Below are 12285 nucleotides of genomic sequence, written 5' to 3' on the forward strand. Positions count from 1 at the left end.
CGCAGGTGAGACCTGAACAGCACACGTTGCTATCTGTGTTTAAACTAAACTCATTTAAGCCTTAAAGAGCCAGAAGATGCGAACTCGCGCGCGCAGTGAGAAGATCTGAACGCGCGCAAATATTAAGCTCTCTTTGAAGTATTGTACTTGAATGGACAAATTCACACAAAAATTATGTCAAAATGCCCATCTTGGTGAGTATCCTAGCAGACATAGTCGGCTGAACATACAGTATCAGTGCACTGGATCAGTGTTCTCTTAAAGTGACAGCACTTTCTTAATGTTAATCAAACAGCAACAACACGGAAATCTCTCACTGCTCTTGATTGAATAACTTTTCTAACTTTAATAAGGATTAATCTTTAATTTATACAGTCAAATATGCAATGTTATTTTACATTTGATTTATTCCATTTCTGTACCTAAAAACTATGTTAGACCTACCTAAAAAAACTGAAAAGCACTGTTTATTTTATTTGTATCTTTTTCACTGTTTATTTATTTGTGCTGTTGCTTGTAGTTAGATTATTTGTTCTTATTTTCTTTATTTTTATTTGACAATATAGTTTTTTCCCTAAACATAGCACTTACCAAACCGTACCGAAACCGGGACTCTAAAACCGTGATACAAACCGAACCGGGAGTAAGTTGAACCGTTGCACCCCTACTTGAGACCACTGACGGTTCAAACTTATTTCAAAATTAAAAACTAGAAGTAGAACTGAAGATATAAGGAACTGGTTTCTATCACACTCTGCATTCACTTCGAAATGAGAAGTAAGTCTCTCACCATCTTTCCCTTTCAGAACTTTTCCACGGCTGCGCATTTGCTTGGCGGCCTCTTCAGTGAGGTTCCCAAACACCACGGACACGTTCACACCCGCTTTCTCGTAAACTGTCCCATCTTGCATCACACAGCTGATGCCACCGCCACCTTTATTAGACACAAGAAACATGCAATCGGTTTTGTTACAGTGTAACACCAGCACGAATCTTCTAGCTGATATTTAATGTATGAATGTTTCTGTTTTATAGGTTAACAAAATCGAAATCTTTCCAACGCTCTGTTGGGAATCACTGATCTATGGAACAATTAACTTTTTCATATAGCAAATTGTTATAATATATAATTAAGCACACATTTTTGGAACAATGATAGCTAAATAATCTTTAGAATGCAACATTAAAAAGATGCATTACAAATATTTTTTTGATGATTAATAATAATCATATTTTGAGTCAATAAGTCAATTAAAACTAAATGGAATGTTTTCAAATTTAAAAGAAGATTTTGCCATTTAAACTTGACACTTCACCAATTACATCATGGTTTTAAAAGGAACATTTGGAAAGGCTTTCCGACTTTGATGTTGGATGACAAAATAACTTTATAAAATTCATACACTAGATGGGAGAGTGCATAGTGCACTGTGTAAGTGCATAGTGTATAGTGTCATCTGGGACAACTTAAACTCCATAATTATGAAATAAAAAGTAGAAATTATGACATAAAACGTTCACATTATGACAAAAATTATGACGTAAGAAAGCCTAAATAATGAGACAAAAAGTCAAAATTACAACAAAGAAACCATTATGACAAACATTTTAAATTATGAGACAAACAGCCATAATTATTACACAGGGAGTCAAATATGATATAAAGTCGAAATTATAGGATATAGTCAAAATTATGAGATATAAAGTCAAAGTTACAACACACAAAGTTATAATTTAACCAAAAATGTCTTTTTATTTCATAAATAAAACTTTTTAATATCATAAATGACTTTTTTTATTTCATCATTTCCACTTTTGCAGTATGTTATGTTTACCAAAACATTATTTTTTTTCTTATGTGGTGGAAATGGGCTCCCACATACCTGTAGATCCAAACATAAATTAGGACTTTGGCCCACCATGTGTGCCACCAGTTGTTATGGTAATTATATTTTATACGTTTTTTTATAAGTTTCATTCATACCATCACTGAATAGGTTTTTAAATTAAAAACACATTCAATGAATTCAATTAATTATAACTTCATAAAGTTAAACGTTACATTAGTAAAGTAGGGCAGCAGAAATTAGCTAACCTTCCTTTCTACTCCATCTGTCCACCTTGAACGTGCCTTCATCCACCTCCTCAAGGGCTTTACAGAATGCAGCCTGTGTCTCCATGATGAGCATCTCCATTCTCGTAGACATCGCGTCTTTCCTCTGCTCCAAGACCCTGATGTCAGTGACTGGTAGAGACATGAACGACTTGCATCTCTCCCGTATGTCCCCCTCTTCTTCTTCAACCGTGGATACCTTCGTTGCCATTTCGGCCCGCTGAAAGTGACTTACACCTGCCGTCAGAACACCTGTGACAGCTGCTGCCCCAGCAGCCAGAAATACACCTTTACCGTACCGTCCGAGTGAGATCCTCCCCGGCGATGCATGAGACATCTGTCTCGTTCCTGCTCTTATGAATGACCATTTTCCTCCCGGAAGAAAGGCACATTTACGGAGGGTAGAGTAACGGGCTACGAAAGAGTGGAAATCAGCTGTGCCATGCGCAGAGCGGGACACTTGGCACAGTCTTGCTATTGATCTCGCTGAGTTGTTTATTGTGCGCAAACCTATAGAAGTCATTTTGTCTACTGAGCGACAATAACTGTATCGGTCCACGACCTGCCAATTGATAAGATGATCATAAATGGGTGTAAAGTTACTATATGCAGTTTTGCCCGTAGTTCCTCAACAGTTCTGCCCGCGGATGCGTGTCTTGACTTTTCGAGGTGTATTGTGGGAAATTGCGTTGTTTTCCTATGAACTGTGCTTTATTTAATCTAGTACGGACTACATATACCATTAACGTGAAAGTATAAACTAATCGTATGTACTTTAAATATGTACTTCCGAGCTAATAAAAAGGAATATTTTAATAATGTAGTGCCAGTACCTTTAAGTTATTTTTCACTCGCTGTCCTGTTATAAATACCTTTTAAAATATTATTAATAGTATAATAATATTAATGCAGAATAATTGTTGCCTTTGTGCTAGTGTTGTGTTGACAAGATGTTTTACAAGAAAGTGATATCTAGAAAAGTGTCAGGGTCAGAAAAACCTTTTTGGTATGGTTGTTAAAAATTATAATATTGCCAAAGCATTCGTAAAAAGACAATGTAGAAAATAAATAGCTAATTAAGGTGACGTAAGTAAATTAAGGAAATAAACTATTTTAATAAACTATAAACGATTTTGCCAAACAAACCAAAGTATCCTTTGTTGTACCTTTTTTTTCCCCACTAACTGTATCACAGATAAAATCTGGCTGGATCTTCCGTCTACATTTACAAAGAGTCTGCGCATGTGCGCGCCGTCACGACAGGCCGTGTTGTGCGTCTCTATGGCAACACCTGTTACACGCTACTTTGAAGCTGAGGCCAGCAGAGGATTAGAGCGACCTGCTCTCTAATGTACAGGTGCGCGTACAGACCAGATCTGGAACATATAGGCCGGCTAATGAATTATCATTCATTATTTTTGCACTTAACGTGAAGCAACACCAAACAGAAGTTCTGAAGGTAAGCTCCATACATTTTTAGGCGCGGAAAGTAATAAAACTGAATTCTAAAAGCAGACAATAGGTTAACTATCTAATGCAATGACAAGACCACCAGGTTTTGTGTTGTAATATTAGCCTTAATGCTCGTTAAATTGTTATTTTATCACGGAATTTCATATTATAATTATTTAGGCATTGCAGTGCATTTAGTGGAATGAACATATGTGTGTGGCATTTACAACATGAATATAAAGCTTCCCTTTAAATATATAAACTGCGTCTGCAAAGTCTGAGGTTAAAAAAAATAATAATAAAGACGAATGAATAACAATTTAGAATCACAAATAAGATATTTATTATTGGACAGCAATGGAGAATATTGTTAGTTTAATTGTCACTGTATGAGGACCAGTGTTACTTTAGTATCATTGAGATACAAAATACTATTATAATTGTATTAATATTTTGAAATAGTTCTTATTTTTATTATATTTTGCGTTTTAATTTTAGTTAAAGTTTTGTAATTTTGTTGTGTTTTTAATTTTTTAAGTTTTAGTTCTTTTAAATACATTAAGTTAAAACAAGTTATTATATTTGAATGAACGATTTATAGAATTGCTAAAATCGTGCAGTGGGCTTTACGAGATTTTCGGTTTCCAAGATTTTCTGTTTCAGTGGGCGGGGCATACATGAATATTCATGAGTTTCCCGGACATGCGCGTCGAACCAGGTGGAACTGAGAATTTCAGGTCACACTCCTTGTATCTCAGCAGGTATATATATATATATATATATATATATTTTAAAGGTTTTAGTTTTAGTTAACTATAATAACCTCATTATGGATCAGTTGCCATGTCTACACACCTGTGTTTCACTTTCTGATACTCTCTGACATCTAATTTATGATTCCAAGTGGTTAGAATCTAAAGCCCTAATTCATTTGGGCTTTATTTATTACATAACCCTAGCTACATTCATGTCAACAAACCTACCAAGTGTGTTGTACATTTATGTGATATGTCACCTATATAACTGTAATTGTAATTTTATGTAACTAAATTAAAGTGAGAATAAATTGGTCAATAAAATCTAACATTCATTAATAAATGGCCAAATAATTATTTCAAATAATTATACATATTTATAATAATTTCTTTACACCCAAAATCAGTTAACTTTGCTCAAAATAAAATGGTTCTATCACCTTTTTTGTTTGGAAACAGAAGGGAGAATTTTTTTTCTGTGTGCTCCATTTTTCATTTGCTGTGTCTTAGGATCCTTCTATAGTGAGAAAGTGAAGAGACAATGAGTGATTCTGCAGTCCAGAACATTCCAGATGAGTATGAGGATGACTTTGAGAAAGACCTGGACTGGCTTATCAGTGAGGAGAGCAAGTGTGAGGAACAGGTAAGTGAGTGAATGTGCAATGATGGCAGAAACCGGTTCATATCTCTGAGACTTCTGGTCTCTGAGAGTCTTCTGGTGTGTGGTATTCCATTACACAGACGCTGTACCTGTGTGTGTGAAATCTTCCCCACTGACACAGATCCATACACACTTTCACTTACCCAGAGAACTCTGTCTCATGGCACTGCATTATCCAACACATACGCTCTATGTATCTGATTCACCCTTTAGAAAACATGCTCTCCTTAAAGGGGTAGTTCATCCAAAAGTGAAAATTCTGTCATTATTTACTCGCCCTCAAGGTGTTTCAAACCTCTATGAGTTTCTTTCTTTTGCTGAATACAAAAGAAGATATTTTTTCTTGATACATAGGAGGCGGCACGAGCAGTTAAAAAAAAAAAAAAATCCTCTGCGCCGCCGCCGCGAAGCAGTTTTCTATTATCTATCATTTCACTGTGTGGGGAATTGGCAAATTGGCACCCCTGCTTGCTGAGAAGGTGCCGTGCACAGAAGCTGTGTGAGAAGGGGAAAGGGGAGCGGGGCGCGGCGCGGGGGACAGTTCACCTCTGGGTCTCTCCCAAATGGAACGGACATTGGTATTGCTCCACTGTATAGAGCAATACTCTAATGGAATTAGTGGGCTAAAGTCAGTCACACCTCGACTTTCTTCCAAATAACGCACATTTATTCAGGACTTAAATCATGTTTATCAGGCATTTTGGGAGACACAACAAGTGAATATGGAAATAAATTATACCAAGGAGAGATTTTCCACATTGGAAAATGTGGGAAAGAAATTCGGGGTTTTGACAAATTTCCCAAGTCTTGCAGATGAGGAGCTGGCAGAGCAATGCGAGGCACTAGGCACCACACTGCACTTTAAGGGGCACTCTGATTTGGACAGTAGAGAGCTTGTGCAGGAAATTAAGAACTTCCCTGACCTGCCATCAAAGACCATGAGCCTCCTTGAGCTTATCACTTTTATGCATGATAAGGATCTGTCGGAGATCTACCCCAACTTTTGGACTGCTCTCGGGATTGCACTTACTCTGCCAGTCACTGTGGCTCAAGCAGAGAGGAGCTTTTCAAAACTAAAGTTGATCAATTCGTACCTGAGGTCAGCCATGTCCCAGGAACGGCTCACTGGCCTTGCCGTCATCAGTATCAATCACTCAATAGGGGAGCAGATTTCATACGATGACATCATTGATGATTTTGCATCAAGGAAGGCCAGAAAGGTCAGGTTTTAGTTTGTGTTTTCTGTTCTTAGTGCAATAGTGTAATAATTAGATTCTCTTTAGTGTGTTTTCACATTTGTGTGATGAAGGAGTTGTGCTATTTAGAATATTCTATATTTTATTTGTATATTATTTTTAATATTTTATATTATTGTTGTTCTCTGTTCTTGTTACATTTTTTATATATCTGATTGCATATATTTTTGCCACATTTATGTATATAGTGTATATTTATTTAAGTTCTGATAACTTATACTGTCATATTTTGTGCAGAATTGTGTTCATTGTCTTTTGGCAATGTTGGAGGTGGAGATTGTGCACCTTAAAAAGTGTGTTTCCTGTTGTAATTGCAATAGTTAAATAACTGGATTCTCTTAAGTGTGTTTTTCAGATGTTCTAATGAAGGATTTGTGCAATTGAGAAATATAAGGGGGTCTCGCCCAGGGTGTAATTCAATGTAGAACCGCCACTGGTAACCAAACAGTCTCTGGTCCCCATTGAATTCCATAGTATTTTTTTCCATATTATGTTAGTCAATGGGGACCAGCAACTGTTTGATTACCCACATTCTTTAAAATATATACTGTATATTTTTAAAGCTCAACAAAAGAAAAAAAACTCACAGAGGTTTGGAACAACTTGAGGGTGAGTAAATGATGACAGAATTTTCTTTTTAGGGTAAACTATCCCTTTAACTCACACAATGCCAAACTCCTTTTATTGTGGCTTTCTCAAACTGAACACATTATTTTCTCCAACAAAGGATCCTGATGACGATGACATTGAAGCTCAGATAGACAAAGAGCTTGAAGAAGATGTGCACAAACACAAGGAAATGGTTGATGAAGAAGCGGATGAAAGGTGGCCAACGCCCATGGAGCCATTAGAGGGTGCGTTAGATACTGATAGGGATGATCTTGTAACCTCTCCACATTTACAGAACAATGAAGAGCTTGATGAAGAAAATAAATATATTTTGGATAAGATTCAAGAGGCTAACAAACAACTCCAGGACCAGGATCCTCCAGACCAGAGCCGGCACAGACGCCTGCAGTTTAAAGACACTCTGGTTGACCTGGTGGTGCCTGCGCAAGAGTTTGACGCTCAAGAGAGCAACAGCGCCTTGTATAGGGACGTAGAGGAAGAGCAAGAGGTATCCGGACAAATGCAGAGACTGAAGATCTCTCCAAGAGAGGAGAATGAGATTGGAGAGCCTGACGATGAACATAATGAGGGAGCAAAGGAAGGACGGGTTTTGGTTGAAAAAGATGGAAAGTTTGATCTGGTGAGTCTAAAGGAGGTGGAAAGTCAAGGATTGCTTCCTCCCTTGCCGGTTTCTCACAGTGGCAATCAGCAAGCATCTTCACGGCAAAGTGAGTCTGGCCTCCATCTCTGCAAGAGTCCTGTCTCCTCACCGAGGCAAAATTCTACCTCACCTTTTCCCCCTGGCACTGAGTCTCTATACATCCCCAAACCTCCACCGAAGCACCGAAACAGGCCCAGTTCTGCCAGGCCATCCCAAAGGGGAGCATGGGATCAGGGCAACAAGCGGAGGGTCCGGTCTGCAAATGGAGCTCCTTCACATGCCACTTTCACTCTGTCACCACAGCAGAAAGAATTACTTGCCAAACTTCAGCAGCAGAGAGAGAGGCAAGCAAAAGAGGTGTGATGTGGTTTTAATATTAGTTTAATATCAGTTTCTGTCATAATGTAATATAAAAACTGATTTAAAGCTGCAGTCCGTAACTTTTTTTTGGTTAAAAATGATCCGAAATCAATATTTGAGCAAGTACATAACCAGCCAGTGTTCAAAACTATCGCCTTACTTTAGCCCGATTCACAACGGTCAGCTTATAATAATGTTTTCTAATTTGAGTGGTACGGGTAGGTTTTCGCGGGAAATTTGAGCATGGCACTGCGTCATTACGTCACTTCTGTAAACATAAAGAAGTTGTCCCGGCTTCTAGGCTTTCACATGTGAGGATCCTGCAGATGGCTGATCGTTTATAGCCTTTTCTCTCAGCAGCTGGAATAATTAAATGTATCATTTTGATAGCGGATTGTAATCCAGAAAGGACTATATGTTTATGAAACACATGTGAATGAAATTAAATTATATTCCAGTTTTAAATGTGCTTCTGATTACAGATAGCCTGAGATTACAAAAGCATAATTTGCTTTTTAGGTTAAAATAATTTCTTAATATGAAATTTGAATGGTATGACAATTAGAGATTAGAATGTCTAGAAATTGAAATCTACATGCTAATACACACTATATTCACATAGTCACGTAATGCTGATGTTGTTAACATTAACAATTTGAGAATAAAGTATAACAATAATAATAATTTGCACGGTTTGTGGCAAACGGATATGAGCTAATTTAGATTAAATCACCATTGGTAGCGCGATTTATTGTAATGCTTTTTTCCTCAGTTGGTCAGAACAAACGTGACTTGTTACTTGCTTGTTCAGATGACAATATCCGGTGAAATTTCTGATTTGGCTCAAACTTCCAAGCGTAGAATCTGTGATTCCTAAGTACAGTATTAGAAAGAGAATCAGAAAGAGCTTTATTGCCAAGTATGTTTGCACATACAAGGAATTTGTTATAGTGTCACAAGCTTCCAGCAGCGCGATTTATTGTAATGCTTTTTTCCTCAGTTGGTCAGAACAAATGTGACAGACTTGTTACTTACTTGTTCAGATGGCAATATCCGGTGAAAATGCTTATTTGAGTCATATATTCCAAGACGTAGGCTAGAATCTGTGATTGTGAAGTACAGTAAATATCCACACCGGTGAGGTGACTGACTGCCGCACACTTACTCTTCAGAACATTATATTCAGGAAGATAATTCCGCACACAGCTGCAATTTCAGGTTTTCAAACAGAGATGGCGACAAAGAGGCAAAACTTACGGACTGCAGCTTTAACTTAACTTAACTTAACTTAAGAGTAAGTTTACTACTTTAAAATATTCCCTCCTGCTTGATAAAATTACAGAAATAAGTATGATAGTAAAAAATACCTAACTTCATTTATATCATGTTTGTTTAAATCACAATATTATCACAAATAAAATCACAATATTATAAAAAAAATTGTAAGTTATAGAATAAGTACATAATATTTATAACTTAATAATATATCATATAATATTATATAATATATAATATTATACTGTCAGGCTACCTTAAAACATGCATTAAAAGTTGGATATCTTAAAAGGTAATGCATAAGAGGTGGACTGAAACACTAATTAGATCAGAAGGTGTGTTGTGGTCAGCTGAGGATCATGCACTGTTCTACATGACCTCAATCAATCATCTTCAACTTGTGAGGCATTTAATGCACCAAATGCAATCTATTTCTACCCTTTTTGTCATCAGTCACACACACACAACACAACTGTCAAAATTTATTTTTGGAGAAGATCTTAAAAGGGCACAGAGTTCTTACAATGTGACACCACAGTGAATCAGATATATTAACCCTCCCTGACTCATTCAGCTGGAAGTCACTGATATGAATCAAGACAGAAAGCAGTCATAAGCAAGTAGCAAAAAACATGGGAGGGAGAACAAGAACTAACAAGAACCAAATGATAAGTCTTGCATAACCAGAGATTCCCAGTGGACTTCAGTGCTTACTCCATCATGGTCTCATGCATAACCGCCTTCGGCCATGATTTACAACCTTTAAAGCACAATTTCAACATTTATTTCGCTCCTGTAGCTCAAACAGTAAACATGGCTATAGCAACGGTAGGATCATGGGTTTGATTACCAGCAAATGGATGAAGTGATAAAGTGTACGCCTTGACTGCATTTTGCTTTGGATCTACCAAATGCATAAATAGAATGTAATGTCAATGTTTATGTAGAGCAAGGAGATATTTGAATTCAAGTTTTTATTGGTTTTTGGAAGGTGCAAGGAGGTATTTGAAACGATTTAATGACTAAATAAATATCTAGTGTCTTTAAGAAAATTATATAAGAATTAAAAGTGAAGTGGGTCATTTACACACCACTAGATTTCAAACAGAATTTAAAATAATGAATGTTTTCAAACAGGTTTCCTTGACAGATCGGCTTTCACCGTGGACAAAGCGGAGTCCAGCCCGGGGTCACATGTGGTCACTCCTTCGTCGAATCCACCGGCCGCTGCTCACTCTAGCCCGCAGGCCTCCGCTCACTCAAGGCCGTCGTGTGTGACGCTGTGTTTCGTTGTGAAAGCAAAACTACTTTGTTTGGCCTTCCAAAAGAGGACACATGTCCCCACTGGATGCAACAAATGCCTCGTTTATAATGGGTTTTAATGTTTTTTTATCGTCGCTCCGGCCGGACACGGCATCACAGTATGGTAAGGGACGTAACATTTCCGTCACACGCTTGAGGTATTCGGCCAATTACAACGCACTGGATAGCTGGCCAATCAGAGCACACCTTGCTTTTCAGACCGATGAGCTTTGTAAAAATCGATGCGTTTCAGAAAGGCGGGGCATAGAGGAGAAACAATAATGTACAGTATGTGGAAAATAATGTGTTTTTTTAACCTTAAACCGCATAAACACATTTCATTACACCAAATACACAAAATAATGTTCTTTTTAGCAACATCATATGTCCCCTTTAATTTCCTGTTTTTGTTCTGTCCTCCTTTCTGCTTCTTCTGGTTCCTTTTCAGGATGAGCTGAAGAAAAAAGAGGAAGAGGAACAGAAGCGTCAGGAGAATGAGATAGCCTTCCGATCGTGGCTTATGAGGAAGAGAGAGCAGCTGCTGGAGGAGAGGAGAGTTCAGAATGCCCAGGAAATGGAAAGGATTAGCTGCAGGGTATGTCGACCAGGGGGAGCCGTTTAACCAGAAATTGTGATGCCAGGACCCCCTCTGCATAAAACATGCAGGCAATATATATATTATTATTTTTAAAAATCATTATTAAATATATTTCATTATTATAAAGGCATAATTGCCATTGAAATTATTACCTTCTATACTGTAATGTCATTATAAAATCAAATTTTATATTTTTATTATAATATTTTTATATTTTCATTATTTGATTAAAAATAAAGTTAAATACTAATATTGTGAAATATTATTACAGTTTAAAATAACTGTTTTCTGTTTTTATATTTTTAAAATTTAATTTATTCCTGTGATGGCAAAGCTGAATTTTCAGCAACCATTACTCCAGACTTCAATATCACATTTCTTGTTATTATAATAATAATAATATTCCTTATTATTATCAGTGTTGAAAACATTGTGCCCCTAAATAGTTTGTGGAAACACATAGAGTGTAAGTCTGTGGGAAATACTGGAATATATATCCTCCTGACTACCAGGAAAAAACAGTTTTGTGAATTTAGTATTTTGTCATGTCATTACATTGTTTAGAGCATAAGAAACATTTTGAAAAATATGTCCTCAGTAGAGGACATCGGGACTTTACAAAGTCCTGTTTTTAAAAAAATAAAAAGACATGAATATACATGAAAAGGCAAAAACAGTGGGATTTTTGTTTTAATCAGGAATCAATTTTAATTTTTTTTATACCAAACTTTATTGGATTCAGAACGCCGTTGCCGAGCATCCATATGGCGAACCTCCACTCTCTACCCAACAAAACGGACGAACTTCTTCTGCTCTCCCGGACAAATAAGGATTTTTCACACTCTGCTGCTCTGTGTTTCACGGAAACCTGGCTGAATGACGCCATTCCGGACAGCGCGTTGAGTCTCCCGGGCTTTCAGCTGTTTAGAGCGGATCGCGACGCAGAATCAACGGGGAAATCACGCAGCGGCGGGACATGTTTTTACATCAACGAAAGGTGGTGTACAGATGTTACAGCGTTAAAGAAGATGTGCTGTTCCGATCTAGAAGCGCTTTTCATTAACTGTAAGCCGTTCTATTCGCCGCGGGAGTTTCACTCGTTCATTCTCGTGAGTATTTACATTCCTCCGCAAGCACACGTGAGCTCAGCTTTACAGAAACTCGCTGATCTGATCACAGAGACAGAACAACAACACCCGGACTCTGTTTTAACCATTCTCGGGGACTTTAATAAAGCAAATCT

General features: G+C 37.3%; 2 protein-coding genes across 2 annotated transcripts in view; one reads left to right on the forward strand and one right to left on the reverse strand.

Moving 5' to 3' along the window:
• The window catches only part of LOC107700480 (oxygen-dependent coproporphyrinogen-III oxidase, mitochondrial-like), a 4547-nt gene extending 1763 nt beyond the window's left edge, over nt 1–2784 (reverse strand). The window contains exons 1-2 of the mRNA XM_016502155.1: nt 2096–2784; nt 791–934 (exon numbers count right to left, since the gene is read on the reverse strand). Of these exons, the coding sequence (XP_016357641.1) occupies nt 791–934; nt 2096–2636 (685 nt within the window). The 5' untranslated portion in view covers nt 2637–2784. The remainder of the gene's footprint in view (nt 1–790; nt 935–2095) is intronic.
• A 654-nt stretch (nt 2785–3438) lies between these two features.
• LOC107700684 (coiled-coil domain-containing protein 181-like) overlaps nt 3439–12285 on the forward strand; it is a 10575-nt gene continuing 1728 nt past the window's right edge. Inside the window, exons 1-4 of the mRNA XM_016502425.1 lie at nt 3439–3572; nt 4831–4963; nt 6965–7864; nt 10893–11039. Of these exons, the coding sequence (XP_016357911.1) occupies nt 4862–4963; nt 6965–7864; nt 10893–11039 (1149 nt within the window). The 5' untranslated portion in view covers nt 3439–3572; nt 4831–4861. The remainder of the gene's footprint in view (nt 3573–4830; nt 4964–6964; nt 7865–10892; nt 11040–12285) is intronic.

The sequence above is a fragment of the Sinocyclocheilus anshuiensis genome, unplaced genomic scaffold (assembly GCF_001515605.1).
Source record: "Sinocyclocheilus anshuiensis isolate Anshui unplaced genomic scaffold, SAMN03320099.WGS_v1.1 scaffold477, whole genome shotgun sequence".
Classification (NCBI taxonomy): domain Eukaryota; kingdom Metazoa; phylum Chordata; class Actinopteri; order Cypriniformes; family Cyprinidae; genus Sinocyclocheilus; species Sinocyclocheilus anshuiensis.